This window comes from Pinus tabuliformis, chromosome 7 (genome assembly GCF_031772625.1).
Source record: "Pinus tabuliformis cultivar Carrire ecotype Pingquan chromosome 7, CPIR1, whole genome shotgun sequence".
Lineage (NCBI taxonomy): Eukaryota > Viridiplantae > Streptophyta > Pinopsida > Pinales > Pinaceae > Pinus > Pinus tabuliformis.
The window spans coordinates 453,066,490-453,085,530 of NC_142293.1; the positions used below are offsets into that span (position 1 = coordinate 453,066,490).

The following is a 19,041-nucleotide window of genomic DNA, read 5'->3' on the forward strand; positions in this document are numbered from 1 at the left end:
ATGTGCATTATAATTTTGTCTTACAATCATGATAATTATATTTTCAATATTATAGTTTTACTTTTAAATATTATAAATTTCTATTTAATAAAATTATTTGTAAAATTTAGCTTTTCAAAAGATGTTATCCTTAAAAAAATCCTTAAATTTTATTTTGAAAATCACATTAATTATATTAATATTAGTATACTCTTTCTTTTGTAATAACATTACTAATTCATTCTATGTCTAACACTTGTGGTTACCTGTTAGTAAAAAGGAGGCTCTAACCTCTAAGCTACAACCCCCTCTAACATGCCACCTAATCTGCAAGTTCATTAAATTTTGTCTTAGAACTAACATTTCCCTGCTCACATGGTGTCTAGGATTGAATCTCATCATACTAGAACCTCTAGATCCTTCACTAGGTGTGGTATCTCTAGGCTCGTTGACATGATTCCCAATTTCATTTTCACAATCTCTTCCTTGTTTTTTTCTCTATCTCTTATGACACTTGGATGCAACTCCTCTTTTGTTGGTTCTCCACTCATTTTCTTTTCACTAACATTCTTGTTGCCCTTGTAGGAATTAAAGGTTGTTGAGGAACATGTAGCACAGGTAGTAGTCACAGTCCCTTTTCACCAAGATGGCATTAATCTCTTGTTTTGGACGCATTTCACCTATTCCTCAACTCTAGGATTCCTCTATCCCACTTGTTTGTTTCTTCCCTTGGTCGTTATGATACACTAGCATGCTCATAGCCCTAAGGGAGGTGGAGTTCATATTAGTATCTATGACTTCTGCACGCCACTATCAAGCTCACGCTCCCACTAGGATCCAATTAGAGATTCTAGTAGCTAAGGATAAAGTGCATCATGAGAAACAGGCTATTCTAGACTCAGGCTCTAGAGGGTATCATCATTACATGGATCCTTAACACAAGGAACACCAAGAGCCTTGAAATGTGTTCACCTCCAGGTCTACCCTCAACAACACACTACAAAGATGCAGACCACCTTATTAATGTAGACAATTTCTTATCTTCATGACTCATAATTTTTTTATTATTTGTTGTATTGTTTATTTTGTTTAGATATTTGGGACAACTACTTTCCTTTTTAAACCAATTCTAAAAACACTATAAAAACACTCTAATCTGTAATTTTTTTATTCTATCTTATAGGTTTTTTTTTTTTCTTATCTACATAACTATACTCTCTTTTCATAGATAGTTTTTTCCCACTCATGTCTAGATAATGACTAACTAAAATTTATTTTGTCTTTTGATCTGGTTTTCATATATCTAACATAAATAACAACCCGTAACTTATATGATTTTGTAAAATAATAACCCCAGACATATATAACATTACTCATTCACAATATTAAAATCATATTTATTTCTTAGAAAGTCTTCATAATTTAATTATTTTTTAAATGAATAAATTAAAAACCAAAAAAACAAAATGACCAACAATAACATCTCAATTTTTTTATTTTATTTTCTTAAAAAATATTTTCTTGTTAATTAAAAATCTCAACAAATCACTATTCATTTTTCTTTCATTAAAAAAAAACCAATTAATTTTATTCTACAAAACATTAATCATAATAGTTTTAATCTTTTATATATATATATATATATATATATACGCCTACTGATAATGAGATTACTGTTAGTTATATATACCTAAATCTAAATCCAAATAATAAATATATATATTTATGATCATTGACACACACGGGCGCCCTATAGTTTAATGCTGCCGTATATTTTTTGGTGATATGATTCCATCGTGAAAATAAACTAATGAGACGTATAGTTCAATAACTGCCAGGATGAGATTCTTCGGGAAACACATGATTTGAATGACCCAGATCTTGTTCGAACAATGAATCTTTAAAGATTTTATTTAATTTGTGTGCTTTGGTTGACGATGACGTGAATGACCGATGATTTATCACGAAACTAAATCATATCTGGGGCTTAATTCAAACCTGACCTGAGCCTTGTAAGATCTCTGGTAACCTGATGAAGATGAGAGACTTATCGCCTATATACTCGTAGAGCTGTGTCACCCAACAAGTTGGTAATCATTTATTAATTTGTCACCAGCTTGCACTTGGATTTCATTTGCAGTATTGCAATAAAGATTAAACATTTTTTTGGGTTTTTCATGATCGTAGGGTTATAAATGTTTTCTTAAGACGTTAAGATTTTGTAAATAATCTTGAAATTGATGTATCTGAGGATAAATTATTAACTCCGTTTTTATTTATCGGGTCAATTTTATCACATTCTAAAATATTTTAGAAATCTACTGTTTATTACTTTGACTAGTAGGTAAAATAATGGTTTTCAATGAAATAGATATAATTTTGTTTTGGTTAGTTCATTCATTTGAATCCGGGGTTAATTGAGCTATCTCAATAGACCGAGGGTTTAATTATTGCAATTACATCGCATATAAAAGTAATCCACGAAAATTTATTTTAATGTCTACATAAAAGTAATTCAGGATAATTTATTTCAATGTCTACCTAATTTATTAGCCATTCTTGTTTATTTCAATTTTTCAGTAATTTATAAATATTATTATTCTTTTCGTTAATTTTGAAAAAATAATAAAAAAAAATAGACAAAATAAGAGTGAAGTAAAAAAGTGAACTCTCTATTTCTAATTAGTCTATTCAATTTAGAAATATTTATAAAACCAACTACCACAAAAATCTATATGATTAAAAAATATTCCAAAAATCATAACACATCTATGCGACAAATTATTAGTATCAAAGAAATCTATCTGATTCAAAAATATTCCAAAAATCATAAAATATCTATGAGACAAATTATTGGTGTTTCATGGTTGATGGATATATTACTTCTAATATTAATAATTCAATGCTAATGTATATGGACAACTACAAAGATGTGGAAGGGGTTGTAGGATGAGATCGACTAACTGCTTAAACTTTGGCCTTAAATGTGTGGATTCTCGCACTAGTAAGAATAACTCGTTATACACATGCAATAGATTCAATGAAATAGGTTTCTTTCTGTTTTTTTTTATTCTATCTTTGCTATGTGATTTCTTTCTTTTCATTGAACATCCATTGTATTCTATTTCTTGCTCACCTCACATGCAACAACTCTGGGTTCAAATGACATTTTAAGGAGAAACTTTTTCCATTAGAAACTTAAAGATGAGTCATTTTGTAAATGTTTTCAAATTTATAATAATCTTTCCAACTTTCAATAATCTTTTTCTCAATGCTATAATTCCAGTTGAGATGAACTAAATATTCTTATGAAGAAACTTTTTCCAAATAGTTTTTATCATAGATGAAATTGTCGTAGTTGATATTTGCATTTAATTATCACAACTTTAGTTTTGTCAGTATTAATAGTCATACTCATCTTGGAGCAGTAATCATGGAGGATTCTTGTCAATCTTTTCATGGATTTTGGCTAGAACAACAATATCGTCAACATAAAACAAAAGAGTAACAACCATACCAACAAGGGTAGGGGACAGGGGACATCCTTGCTTAATGTTGATATTGCATTTAATTTTTGTTGACCAAACCTTAGTGGTCTTAAGCTTAGTGACAAAATTCTTATGCAGTTGAATCACAACAACCCTCAACTCAAGAGGAACCTTTATTTCTTTAAATCTTTCCCATAATTTACCCTAAGGAACCGTGTCAAAAAATGAAACAATAGAAGAAATCAATTTCACTATTGCCACATTGCTTGGCAATAATCCTAAGAGTGATAAGATGGTCAATATTTGAGTGATGTCTTCTAAAACCATCTCACCCTTTAGCTCTTTTATCATGCCTTTCAAGTCATACACTAATCTTCTTTTCCAAAATGAGTCCATATAGTCTTGTTAAGATGTGGCTAATCACAATGGTCTTGTAATTAAAGGGAATATGTTTATCCCCGCTCTTAAAGATAGGTACAATGGCTTTGAATCCAAGGCTTAGAGAAGGCTTAGGGGGATGGGGATAGACTTTCTTATTTTCAAAATCTCTACATCTTCCAAAGAGAAAATGTCCTCCTCTACACTAATGTTTAAGATGCTTCTCAGTAGAAAATTCGTTAGGAATAAGGAGTCACAATGAGAAGATTTGAATCATAGATATTTTAGTTACCACATGCTCACATTCTTTTAATTACCAATTGAACTACTCCTAGAACTTTTCCAATAAATTTTTAAAATTCACTACAATTTTTTTTATTTGAAACTTGGATATTTTAGTTACCACATACTCACATTTCCTTCGATTACCAATTAAACTATCCCAGGAGTAGTCAAATAATTTTTTATTCCACTTTTATTTAATTTTTAGAAAAATACCATTTTTAGCTATTTGTTTATTTTAATTTCCAGTTTCATCATTTTAAGTGTGTGTTTATTCTTTATTTTTATTTTTTTAAGTTTCCGGTTGCCTCATTCTGAGGGTATTTTTAATGATTTAATTAATTATTAAAATAAATGAAGCAAACGACTACTTCAATAATTGGCAGGTTGATATTCGTTGGCAAACGCATGATTTGGATGACCAAGATCATTCTATGGAAAACACATGATTTGGATGACCCAGATCACGTTTGAATAGTAAATATTCAAAGACATTAGTTCATTTGTCTGACTTGCATGATTAATCATGTAAAACCTATCTCGGTCTTAAAACATATCCAGCTCTTAATTCAAACCTGACCGGAGACTTGTAAGATGCGGATTTGTAAGAAGCCTATGCCCTGTGCCAATCAAAACTCAAGGAGGAGGTAGGTTTAAGTAAAAAGGCCTCCTTGAGCTGCAATTGCATATCATGAATCTAACTTTCAACGATCCGAGTACGCTTTAACGTACCAGTTGATGCTCATGTCCAAGTCATCAACCAGACAAGAAAATTATTATATAAGTCTAGGTTTTTCTGGCGAAGAATCGTGAAAGAACAATACTATAATAGTAAGAAAATGTAGGAGGACGATGTTTGGAAAATCAGGTGCTCCGTCTACATCCCAGCGTGACGCAGACCAGTGTTTGAATCTATATATGTATATATATAATATGCCAGTTCCCACATCCAGCCGACCAAAGCACTTAACAATTAAGAATCAGTCATTGCTGATTGCACCACATGCCCACAGGTATTCATTCATTCACTCGTACAGCTAAAGAAACGAAGCGCATACAGGATGTCCAAATGAAAGGTGTGCCCTCAGCTCCCTCCAAGCAAAAACTTCGAAAGGGTCTCTGGTCACCTGATGAAGATAAGAGACTTATGGCCTATATCAGCAACCATGGCATGCAGGGCTACTCCTGGACCTATGTCGCCAAACAAGCTGGTAAGCTATTTTTCAATGCAGTATGGCAATGAAGATTACACATTCTCTTATATTATTTTGATTTTCTTGGTTTGCTATTTATCGATTGTTCATGAGCTTGCACTTTAATTTCTTTTCAAGATTTTTTTCAATACAGTGTTACAACGAAGATTAAACATTCTCTTATATTATTTTGATTTTTTGGTTTGTAATTTCTTGATTGATCACCAACTTGCACTTTAATTTCATTTCAGGCATTTTTTTTCAATGCAGTATTGCAATGAATATTAACAATTCTCTTATCTTATTTTGGCACTTTGAGTATGTCAGGACTGAAATAAGGCTATAAATGCTTTGTTAGAAACGTAGGATTGAATTGCTTTATGTGGATGGTAGATTTTATGAATATTTTTAAATTTGATATACAAAAGTAAACAATTAACTTAACTTTTATTTATAAAATTAATTTGATAAATTTTGATAAATTTTCCAAATCAATAATAGTTAATGAAATAGTTAAACAATTATTTTTAATAAAATAGAAATTCAATTTAATCTCGTACAACATTTGCAGGTCAAATTATTATAATGTCTGAATATTGCAATTGCAATGTCTAAGTATTGCAATTACCTCAAATACAAAATTAACCCATTCACAAAACATTGAGATGAAAATTTATTAATCTATTTCATTGTCTAAGCGATGTATAAGTTATTCTTATCTTGATTATTAATTTTGATAGGAAAATTTATTAATTGATTTCATTGCCTAAGCAATGTATAAGCTACTCTTATATTGATGATTAATGTTGGGAATATTGTTAGATGAGATGTACCGGATCCTTCTTTTGTTAGTTTATCGAATTTGGAAACATTGACTATTAAGTTAAGTTCAATGCAAAATCTACCCATTCCAAAATATTTCAAAAATCAAGTTCAACTCAATTCATAAAATATTCGCGAGACAAATTATAACAGTTTTCCATGCTCCATCGATATATTACATGTAATAGTGATGATTCAATGCTAATGCATATGCAGGGCTGCAGAGATGCGGAAAGAGTTGTAGGCTGAGATGGATAAACTACTTACGCCCTGACATTAAACGTGGTGAATTCTCACGCGAGGAAGAACAGCTCATTATACACTTGCAATCCATTCAAGGAAACAGGTTTCTTTCTCTTTTTCTCCATTCCAGCTCTGCTCCTAATCCCTTTCTTTGATATTCATTGCATTCTATATTCCCTGCTCGTCTCCCCCATTAACACGACGACGACGCAGGTGGGCTCAAATCGCATCCTGTTTGCCGGGCCGCACGGACAACGAAATCAAGAACTATTGGAACACTCACATCAAAAAGCATAAACAGAAGCTGAAACAATGTCCCTCCAACCATACGAAATCTAATATCCTGCCTAGTCGTACTGACACCAATACAGTCACGCGGACGCCCATCTTCCCTTTCAATTTGGTGCCCACTGATGATAACCGAAGTCAGTTTTCAGCTGATAGCGACTTCGTCAACAATAACCTCATTTCTCCGTTATGGGATTCTGCTAATCCATATACCCATCAGAGCTTCTCAAGTCAAGCAGTTGTTTTATCTCCAAGCCTGAAAACACAAGGCCTGCATAACTATAACACTGCAAAATCATGGGTATGCAATGAATTCATAACAGAGTCATGCAGGACTACAGTGCTGCCCCATGAAGCCCCTGCCCCTACCGATTACTCTGTCGGCTCCACCGGCATCACCATGATAGCTGTCGCTGCAAGCGACTGCACGAAAGGATCAATTGAGAACGGTGGCGCTGTAAATGATAATCAGGTTATGATCGACTTTATATCGTTCACAGCTGCATCTTGTGAAATAAGCAGTCCTTGGAGCATTAGTCATTCACATTCAAATGATCAAGATCGGCCTTCTGGAATTAGTGTCGTGGAAGATTACGGGAACTTGCATCATGATGGGAAGGCCACCGATCAGTCATGCCCGCCACCTATTTCCGTCTCTGGCTTCCCATTTAGTGCGTCAACAATTAGTTGGGCTGCTGACCAGTCTAACCATCTTCATGCTGTGCATGATTGGAAGGATCGTCAAAATTTGAGGGATGGCGTAAACTTAAGAATTCCAACGCATATTGATATGAATAGTAAACAGCAGTGCCATGGCCAGATCGAACGAGGACGAGTAGGTGTACCCGATCAACTGAGTTGTTCAGTAATCTCCAATGAAGAAGCGAACGAGTTCGAGTATGATGAGTTTGAAGCAGAGCAGGTCATAAAAGCTTGGGCGGAGGATCACGAAATGTACAATATCCATATGTCCGCCTGTTCTGATCTCGATCAGATGCATTTTACTTACTAAAGAATTAGGTGAATTTTAAGTAAAATTTAATTTCAGTTCGCTCTTATTAAAGAGATTCCAAAATATTCCTAAGATTTAAAATGTATACATAGCTTCAATTTAATTTAACTCCACCTTGGTCTTCCCCCTTTCCACCCATTCAATCCTGAAGCAGTCAGATGAGTTGCGGGAGATTGGCTGCTGTTTTTTTTGGAGGGTAGCTCTGGGGTTTCTGAGAATAATTCAAGTTTCTTATGTGATGGATGGAGGATGGAATTAAACTTTCTAACCAGACGGAACCTCACATTATCCCATTATGAATAGATTAGCCTTCTTTCAAGCTTCATCCAATACCAGAGCTAGCCCAAACCTAGGGTTAGCCTAATAAAACCTAATAGAGAAAAAAAAAAATAGGAGCTACTGCTTTCGGTATGATGCGTGTAGTGGGGAAAACCAACTGTAAAATAACAATATGAGGCGTGTAGGGAAACGCCAATTGTAAAATCATCCATTGGCTCTGATCGTGACTTCGGATTTGTCTATAATAGTATAAAGTTTGATTATGTTAAAATACAGCTTTTCGTGATGTCATTTTCCTTTCTGACAGGGTTATGGTTCTCGACCATTCGCTGTCAATTTAAAAAAATCTTTGAACTGGTTGATGTTTTTTTTCGGAAATTCTTTAGTATAACATAAAGGGTTTTAAGAGTTTTAAGATAATAATTAAGATCATTTTTTGATAAATTGTCTTAACTTAAAACAAATAAAAATTGTGTATTATTTTAAATATTGTCTTTAAACCTCCCGGATATGGGTGAATAGTCAGATTAGTGGTACGAAGGTGGCGTGGAGGGTGTACGCGTGGTCAGTCACAATCGCCAAATGGATTTGCAGGAGGACAGAGACATGGTTTCACACATACTTATTAATTGCAGCATTGCCCTCCCTCGATTACGACTTATTTGCGATGGTGCCTGGCCTGGACCTCATTCCTTCTTCTCTTCCGCGCGCCTTCAGGTTCAACGAGGGGGCAGCTCCTTGCTGTTCCTCAAGCGTCAACACCATCCCCTGCTTCCCTTCGGCTCTGGTTCAAGGTCCTAACAGTTATCAGCGCGCTTAGGCTCCATTACATCTGGTGTGCTTACTCCTCAGTCACCTCCTTGCCATTCCCTCTTCGTTTGTTTGTCCTACTCTCCTCAAAATGCCAAGAGAACACACCAGGATGGGGTGCAGATGGGGCAGCTCCCGTGGCTGAGCCTCCCGCCAGCCTTCCTCTACCACTTCGGACCCCTCATCTAAAGCTTTGGAGTTCTGCTGCAATAGATATCATGCAACAAGAAGTGGCAGGGGCAGGGGAAGAGAGCAAGTTATAACAGAAGTATGTTCACATCACTCTCACTCGCATACAGCCTGATTCCGCATCCCTTGGTCTCTAGGAAACTCATCCTTCATCGTGTCAGTTACCGTCGAGATGTGCGAGGATGTTGTGGGTTCGAGGGAGGTTAATCCTGGGGCTCCTCTGGAACCTCGGATGGCAAACCAAAACATCTCCCATCGTAGAGATTCAAGCAGCTCGCCAATTCTGAATTCAAACATAAACCTCGGCCCAAGCACACCAACAAGAGATGACCCTTCAGGTTCTGAGGCCTATCCTTCTGAATTCAAAGACACAGACCAATTTGGGTGCCGAATTGTAGAAGAACAGCCAACAACCTCGGATGAAGATTGAACGAGTCCGCGCCTTTGGGTTTTGGTCAGTTGCTGAAGGAAGAAGCTCAATTCCCTCCAGATACATAGTTTTTCATGCTTTTAAGCTCCCAGAATCAGGTCTCTATCAACTCTATATGTCGGTTTCCACTATGAGGGTGGCATTCTCTTGTATGTTGGCGTCTATTTATGTTGGCATCTGTCTAAGAGCTAGCTGTTTACAGGTCAGTCTTGGTCATTGTATGGGTCAGTTTTTGGTCACTGTCATGATTCTGAGTCTAATGTTTTCAGATACTTCAAGTCCTGAAGTAAGTCAATATGCAGGTCCTCTAGTAAGTACTTCAAGTGTCTTTTGTAAGAATGCCAACTCCTTGGCTAGAACTCTCGAGGCATCAGCCTCTCTGTAATAACATTTTTGTATCAATATAGGAGTAGACCAATTAAGAAAAAAAAATATTGTCTTTAAACCAATATTTCAAATAAAGCCAATATATTACACAAGTATTATTGTCTTTTAGGAGACAATTTCATTTTTGTCTTTTTAGGGACAATAGTTGAGATTAAAGACATTGTTCGTATAAACACAATATGTCTTTAATCCCAACTATTGTCTCTCTAGAAACAATAGTTCATATTAAAGACATGGTCTAGAGACGATAGTTCAAATTAAAGACATATTGTCTTTATACACACAATATTTCTTTGATCATAGCTATTGTCTCTCTAGAGACAATAAAAAATATATATTTAAAGACAATATAATATCACTTTTGTCTCACAATATAAGAAAATGAATCCAGAAAAATATGTCATGTCACCATTGAAATAAATCAATATAAAAAGTATTTAATTAAACATAAACTACAATCTCATTGATTAATTCATGTTAGGGCACATTGCAATTGAACCACAAACCTCCTCTTGCTTATAAGACAAATTCTCTTCCATTGAGCTAGCACCCTTTGAAAACGTGAGTTATGGGAGTGCTTGAAATTGCATATATACACCTTGATTAAAAAAATGCATAATAGGATAATCTTAAATAAACGTATTAAGCACCCCTCTTCTATAGTAGTGAGCCTAGCGAGGCAAATTCATTTTTGAGAAGAAAGATGAAAACTGACATATTGTAAATGTGCGTCCTATAAAATATCCACGACCCCTATAAGAAATGACTAAGAAGCCAGCAAATCACATTCCTCCATAAAAATATAGATGATAAATGTTTTGATCTCCTAAATTGTAGAATTTGGAATGTTTATATGAGTTTTGTCCACAACATAAACCAACATAAATTTTATAAGTTGCTTGAACTCACATTGCATCATTGTCTTGTCAATCATGTTGTTGTAACTACTCATGTTTAGAGCTGAAATAGTAGCCTATATGATACTAAGGTTCGTGGCCAATGCTATAGCTAATGCATTCTATAAAGAAAGGAAGAAAGAAGATATAGTTTATAGTATATACCGTTTACGTTTATTTCGTGAATTATTTTAGGCATAACTCCTCAAACTACTAACGAGGTCGAAGAATTGTACCTCTATGTTGTTGATGGCATGAACATTTTCTTGACTCTACACAAATTCCAAAAGGTAGACAGGTTCATGTATTTCCCCACATTAGCTTTTGTAGGAATCCCTAAAGATTATAGCAATCTATATTAAAGGGGTTGTAAATGTTTGTTGCATAGTCTAAGTAATTCATATCAGAATATTACATCAGTTTCCCTAAGGAATTGTAACAAAATGAATAATGTTTACTATGCAAGATTTTAACTCCATGAACCTGTTATATTTAACAAAGCTAAAGTTCTCAATTATTATTGATAAAAAGAGGGAGAAGTTAACAATGTACAATCATTTGAGGAACAATTCAAATGATTACGCTTTTGAAAGTTTGGAAATTAAATGGTGAGCTAGGAAGAGATTTTCTATTATTTTCACTGATTCAACCAGCTTGGATCAGACTTACGTGTCAAGCTTTGAATTTCATTCCATGTGAGATCAAATGTGAAGATGCTTGGCTTGTTCTTTGGGGTATCTAACACCATTTTGTTGATGTTTGGTACTGTTGTTAGGCAAGATGGATAAAACATTGAATTTGATAAGATATTTGTTCCTATCATAAAGTGTTGATTCCCTATAGATAAGAACACCATTTTTTGTTATTTGGACAATGCAATCAATGTAGTCAGCTCCATCTCTTATCTTACCCTGATAAGCAATATCCATACAACCAGGGTAGTCATTGCTAGCTCCATTGTGAGAAATTATTAATGGTTTTCCTGGAACCACCAGTTGAAGCATAGTTAATGTTAGCAGTGCATGTACAATACTCTAGATTTTCAATATTTCCAACAGAAACTATATGAGAGCACTAAAAGGCATAGGTAAAAAATGACTAACAAGCAAGCAGGATATGAAGTGAATTGTGCACCTACTTTGGAGGATATACTGACATTTCTCTATGCATAGCAAGCTATATTTTCATTAATCCACATAAATTCAATTAGTTTATAATTCTTCTAAGAGAATTTCAACTAGCAACCAAACAAATATGACAAAAAAAAAGGAGAAGAAAATGCACTCTAACTAATTGATAAAATAAAAAAAATAGAAGCAAAAGACTATCTACACCACTGAATAAAACATAAGATAATGCATCAATAAGTTGCAAATGTTTAAGAATAATGTGTTTAGATTTTGCATTCGTATTGTTCAAGAGACACATTGTGTCATGGAGACAAAATACAAGATTCATCCAATAACATGCCTTGCAGAGCGTATAAATAGAAATAAAATACTTTCTGAAGAAGAGACAAATATGAAGTGTTGTTGATCATAGAAACTTTATTAAAGCATGGCCATTTTCCCTTACTTCATAGATATTTGATCCTCTTAAAGGAGGCTCCTAGCTCATGAAATGCACCTTCCCTAACAAATGATGAAGTGAAGTAAAGCAAAGACAATGTAAGGCCCTGCACCCTACATGAAGTGAAATGGATTGAAGTGTGTATATTTTTATTATAGATTCAACAACTTATGTGATATGCTAAAACACAAGACAAGAATCTACTCTACTCTTCGACGGAATCTAAAATTGATCGATGAACACAATTAGAAGAAAATAAAGAATATCAATCACACATAACACAACATTTCTCTGGGGAAAGATATTGCTCAAAACTTCAACTATCTATACTGCATTAACCAAAAGACCTAAGAAGAAAATACAATGCTTGCTCAACCTGAACAATTCCTGCACAAGTACAATCTATCTCGCTGCCTCACAAGCCAACTCAAGCCAAGACTTAGCCAATTTTGCTACCTTCGAAGCCCCTACTTCCTTGCGTAAATCCTAATAGAATTAGCCCATATTTAATTGGGAAATACACTTCGCAATCCATCCATAGGCTCTCAACTGATTTCATGCACCATATGTACAACTTGGAAAATTATACAATTGATAGTACATTGTCCTTGAACTCTAATCTCAACTGGGTCTTCCTCTAAACTGGCATGCATGAAATATTTATGAGTGAATATTCAGTTAACTGGTGTGGTATTGAGGACACACTAGTGCCTGTCCCCACTACTAGACCTCCTACTAGTTCGTCCAACAATCAGAACTAGTTTAACTGACTATAAATTAGTTAGACTGAGTTACCGAATTACAACTCAAAAGAACTCAACTCCGGCGCCTAAAATTTAGGGATCACTCTAAATGACTCTAGATACACTTCCAACTCGAATTACCCAGGTCAATTAAGTCAATTTAACTTAAATAAATATTATAAGCCTCCAAAATTTTGCCTTCACTTCATTTTGGAGCCTCCCTCCTCAAAATCATCACAGTTATCTTGCATTGACCAGGTACTTATGTTTATTTGTTTTCATTTTCTCATTAACACTTTCTGAATCAACTCACCTTCCTTGTCAATAAACCACAAGCACACCCATCACTTTGTTCACATCCGGTCAATCAGTTGTCGAGCAAAACTGCTCAAAACTGGAGGACAACTTATCTTCCCCTCAAGAATTGTGCAGCGTAGCCCAGCAGCTTCCCTGCACTTAGAAATTGCATAGAGAAGGCTAGCCAACCTTTCTCTAGAAATGTGCAGTTCCAACCAGCCAGCACTACTCTCTAGAACTACGCAGAGTAGGCCAGGTCAGCTGCACTACCCTTTAGAAATGCACAGAATTGGCCAAGCTACAATACTCTTTAGAAATGTGCAGAGTAGCCCAGGCCAACTGCACTTTTCTCCGAAATTGTGCAGAACTAGCCAGGTAAACTCCTCCCCAAAAATGCATAGAGAAGCCCAACATCACTTAGGAAAATTGCGTAGAGTTGGCCAGCCAATTGGGACTGCTCAATCCAGAAACAATGCAAAATTTTTCCCTCACTCGCTAACCGTTGCATGTACTAGTAGGTTGCCCAACTCCCTCTAGAATTGTGCAATACTTCTTTGCATGTTGGAAAACTTTTTGTTAAAGAGAAAAAATAAAAAGTGAAAAATAATCCCTACATTTCAGGGATCTATTTTTAGCAGTAGGGGTTACAAGAAAAACTATTTTTAGAAACTCCCCGCCAAGCGTCGTTTTTTCTTAGATTTGTGGCATGTGCATCATAAACTCTAATTTCACCACATCCACTTAAACGATGCCTCAGACATCATTCTTCACATTCAATCTTGGAGCTCTAGCATTCCCGAGGCATCTACGAACTTGTTGTCACCTTCTAAAAACAAAGTTCCATTTGTACAAAGAGTACCAAATAACCAGAGGTTTGCATCCATATTCCAAGACACAGAAACTCTCAAAGCTAAATTAGACCCTCTTCGTTGGATAGTGTTCAGAATAATCTTTCCAAATTCCAACAGTAGGAGGAAGTCCAAAAATTGACACCTGGATTAGAAGGTAGCGCAGATTGAAGCTACCCTTTCAAAGCCAGAAAACAAAGGAAAAATGGCTAAGGGCCAGGCTCATCGCAAATCACAATCGGGGCTTTTCTGAAACAACAGTAGAGGAAGGCAGCAAAATTTACGATCGATCAATCACCGATATCACAAATCACAAATCGATGGGTCCCAAGGTATGGCACATCAACTTATCGACGATTGGAGGGTGCCGAGCAGAGGCTATCAGCTTATCAGAGGTGGGGAGGTCTCGCATATTAGACTTCTCACAACATCAGAGGTCCCATAATATTAGCGATCAATGATTTTGGATGGGACTAGTGTTAAAAATACTGTGAAGTGGAGAAGTCTCAAGATAGTGTAAAGCATCGGGAGGGGCCGAAAACCATTTAACAAAAGATTGCAGTGAAAAAAGAAGGTTGGGTGGGCCCTTTTCTCTCTCCACCAAGGGGCCACATGATGAAATACCATTGGGCCCTATGAATCCACATGGTTGCTAATGTCATCATGATGTGGCAATACAAAGATGACATGGCGGTATGGAGGACATGTGGCATGCTGATATGGCATTTTTAAGGTCTTAAGGGGGAATTTTTGGGTGACGCGTGTCACCCCTCGCAAAGTGACACGTGGCAGTGATGAAACCACCCATCGTAAATCGAAAATTGGAAATCACATAAAGCAAATTCCATCCTCCGCCAAAGTCCCTTCCTACCTGCGATTGTGATATGCGAACGATAGTCTCAGATGCGATATTTTATGTGTCATACCTTATGAAAGTTTCACATTCGAGCAATCACCCAGCACTATGAAAGGAGGTAAAAAGGCTCTGTCTCCTGCATTGCGATTTCAATATCCTAGGTGGGCCCAATCCCACATATCGACGATCACAAGTGTAAAGGGGAGATGCCAAAGGAAAAGCATTATAAATTGCCGGTATGCGGTATTCCACGTAATAAAGGAAAAAGACCCCCTGAGGGGAGTCCAAAGGCCCTAGCACTCGAGGACTAAAAGCTGATCATAGCCCCTGGTCACATGAAGAAAAAGGGGTTGGAGTGTATCTGAAGGCCTCCTCCTATAAAGGCTTTTAATGGAAAATCCAAAATGCGAGAACTCCAAAACCAGCTAGTGAAAAACATTAAGGTGAGGTGGGTTGGCAGATGTGTCATTTAATAAAGGAGATGGAGCATTCAAACTTGACATGGACAGACCCAGACATGCCCCTTGTGACACGAAATCTAGGTCAATGCTAACAGAAGTAATCAAGGACTTAGTAGCTCAGGAGGACTTGATTATCCAACATGGTGTCCCCATACAAAGGGAAGATGAAGTACCACCAATTGTTCCTTTGCTTCAGTACTGTAGCATGAAACTGATAGTGCCCACTCCGAGCTTTAATGGATGAATGGTTCAAGGAGTAATGGCAGAAGAGATGGGAGTCAGGTGAGTAACATAGGACACCAGACCATGAGCAAAATTCAACTTGAAGAATAATTGATCACAGGGATGGGCATGAAGATATTTTATTAACATTATTATATGACCATTGACTTGTTTTATTACCCTATAAAGGATCGCCCTTTAATGAGGAAATTAATATTTTGTAATGTTTTTGGACCACAAAACCATGCATGATCGAGACATCTAGTCGATCTGATAGCTAAGACTTAGCAGAAGATATTTTTTGCAATGAATGTTCAAATGCTCCCCCCTCTAGAAAAATATGGGGAAGCAACACTCTACAAAGGTTCAAAAATCCTAAATAAAATGCTACATTTTATTTTTAAACTGTATGAATTTATAATACAGATCTTTCAGAATATCAAGGAAATGGTAGTGATTCCCCCTTCCAGTATTACAGTATGTTATCCCTCTGTTAAGATCCATTATGTTCATGTTTCTTCTCTGAATTCATGCAATCATAGTTGCTAGAAATATTTCATACTTCCTCATAGATTCATTAGTATTTACTTATTAATGCATGTGAATGTATGGATTATTGAGATTATGTCTTTAAAATTTCGCTTGCATGAATCATAGCATTCAGTCTCTCTTTTGTCCATTATATCTACCTGTGACTCAAATAAGCATAGAAATTCTTAATGCTTCAAGATCTACATGTTAAATGTAGAATTCTTGATGCTTTAAGCTCTATGTGATGATTTTCTCTTTCTTCTTATCCTCTCTCATTGCTATATAGAACCTTATTAAATTCTATGTCCTTGAACTACTTAGCCTCTATGATTTTATGCACATATTTCTCTTAACTGCATATGTGAAGAAGTGCCAGAATTATATAACTTATAACTTTAGATGAATGAACCAAACTATTCCTTTTAATATATATATATATATATATATATATATATATATATATATATATATATATATATATATATAGAGAGAGAGAGAGAGAGAGAGAGAGAGAGAGAGAATATATGTGATGTCTCCATTTTCCTGAGAATCATTTGAGCCACACAAATATAGATGTGCGTAGGCCCTGGTCTTGTAAGCAATCCAAGGTTTTCTTTGGGGGCGACAATATTTTTCTGCCATCATTGCTAGGGAAATTATTAAAGGATTTTTCCCCTAGGATATGACAAGTTGAGCACTCTTTGTGTAGCTGAGAAAATGCATTTTGATTGCATCCACGTCACCTTGGTGACTCCACAAACCCCATTATCATTTATCATACTAGCTTTTAAAAAGCCTCAAACTCCCTCAGATGCCTCTCAGCAGAAAACCCCATTTGTATTTGACCCAGAGAAATTAATTTCCAGGAATGTCTAGTAGGAGAAAACTCCTACTACTTGTGCTACCATATAATATTCTTTGAAGCTTCCTCATCCACCTCCAAACCCATTGTTTCTTACTACTCATGATTTACTCCTAAGACCCTTACATACCCTGCTTTCAGTCTAGGCGCTCCAACCACTGTGGTTGTGACCCAAGTTTCTCTCAAAAATATTAACCCCCTCCATTAATCCATATGGTTGTTCTTGGTTTTTTGCTGAATAAATATGCCCCTCTTGATTTACCTCAACCCCTAAGTGCTATGCCCTAGGACTACCGATAGCTTCTTCCTAGGTTCAATGTGGAGGATGAAAACATTGCACAGAGACACATTGAAACCTTTTGTGCTTTTGTTAGGAATCTAAATGTAGAACAACTGGATGTGGCCCTAAGACTCTTCATACAATCCCTTGATGAAGAAGCCAGAAAATGGTTTAAAGCCTTACCTAATGCCTCCATCACTACCTAGGAGGAACTTAAAAACTCTTTCATACAAAAATGGTGTGAAAAGAGAAATCATGAATACCTCCTCACACATTTTAATGCTACAAGGAAGAATCTAAAAGAGGACACTTCAGACTTTATAAAAAGGTTCAATAAGTTATATAGTAACCTGCTTGGTGAGATAAAGCCTCCTCCATCTGCTGCTCAGGTAGATTTTTTAAGAGGCTTTGAATTCGACTTTTTTCTTACACTAAGAGAAAGGAAGTCTCTCACTTTACATCAACTCCAAGTCAATTCTCTGGAGGTGGAAGAAAATTTCACCTTGGCAGGGAAGTCAAGAGGAAAGCTGGAACCTACTGACAATAAAAGGGGGAAAGAGGAAGCATCCTCCTCTAGTCAAGCTAAAGAATCACCAGATCTAAAGTGGGATGAACTGGATAAACGCATAAGGAGTTTATTACATAAGGTTGGAAAGACTAAACTTGAGAACAATATTCTCTCCAAACAGAATGCTCAAGGCAACAACCGGGCTTATAACCCACAATATAGAAGGCCTCCATTGAAGTTACTTCCAAGGGAAAGAAAGGAACAACTTGATCAGATCCCTCATCCTCTATATTTAGAAGATGATTGCGATGAAAAATCATCGGATACAGATGAGATGAAGGAAAACTTGTATTCCTCCTTCTCCAAAGAAAAACATGAAAATATGGCTCACCAGGAGACCCTCCATGATAGAGAAGCAGTAGCAAATTAGGAGGATATGGATTATTAGTGCAAACAATTTGCGGATTTCATGAAAGCATAGATACACCAAATGTATGATCTAAGATCTTCAAGGAATAGGTTGGGGGTGTTAGCGCTCGAATCCGCCTCAGGCTGAGGAAGGCAGAACGCGAGGCAACATCATACCATGCTCAGCCTCGTAGCTAGCCCTACGAGGACAACAGAGGGCTCTCTCCGGGTCTATCTCGGCAAAAGGTCTTCAAAGGGGCTGAAATGACTCAAATTTATACTGATTTTAGGCTAGTAAAGAGATATGAAGTGAGGTTTTAAATAAATGTTTGGGTTTTCTGGGCTGCATGGGCAAAGAAAGTAAGAGCAGAGGTTTAACCAAAGGCACAGGTTAATCCATAAGGCGAGGTAGGAGTGAAGTTTAACAATAAAATTGAGATTAAACGGAATGGCAAGACTATTGAGAAGTTGACAAGGGCATGTGTGATGGATCCTTATCAAACAGAAGAAAACATTAAATATGAACACTTCCTCAAGACAGAGCAAATAAATTGAATTCTGCCTTTCTCACTTAAAAGTATTCATTTAGAAACGATTATGAATGAACTATGAAATATTACAAAGGACATTGAAACAGAAAGAAAGATACATTTGCTAAACTTTCACACCACAAGGATCTTACAAATCAGAGCTGTACTCTTCAATTAATATTTGTCAAACATTGTACAATGAAATTCTGTTCTTCTCCCCCCAGCTCTCAGAATTCTCTCTCCACCTCCA

General features: G+C 36.0%; 1 protein-coding gene across 1 annotated transcript; it reads left to right on the forward strand.

Moving 5' to 3' along the window:
* Positions 1-4,979: 4,979 nt before the first annotated feature.
* LOC149247917 (uncharacterized) lies at positions 4,980-7,685 on the forward strand. Its single transcript, XM_089446182.1, has 4 exons — positions 4,980-5,031; positions 5,141-5,338; positions 6,359-6,488; positions 6,599-7,685. Exons 1-4 carry the CDS (start codon positions 4,980-4,982, stop codon positions 7,683-7,685), a joined length of 1,467 nt encoding a protein of 488 aa, XP_089302308.1.
* The last annotated feature ends 11,356 nt before the right edge of the window (positions 7,686-19,041 follow it).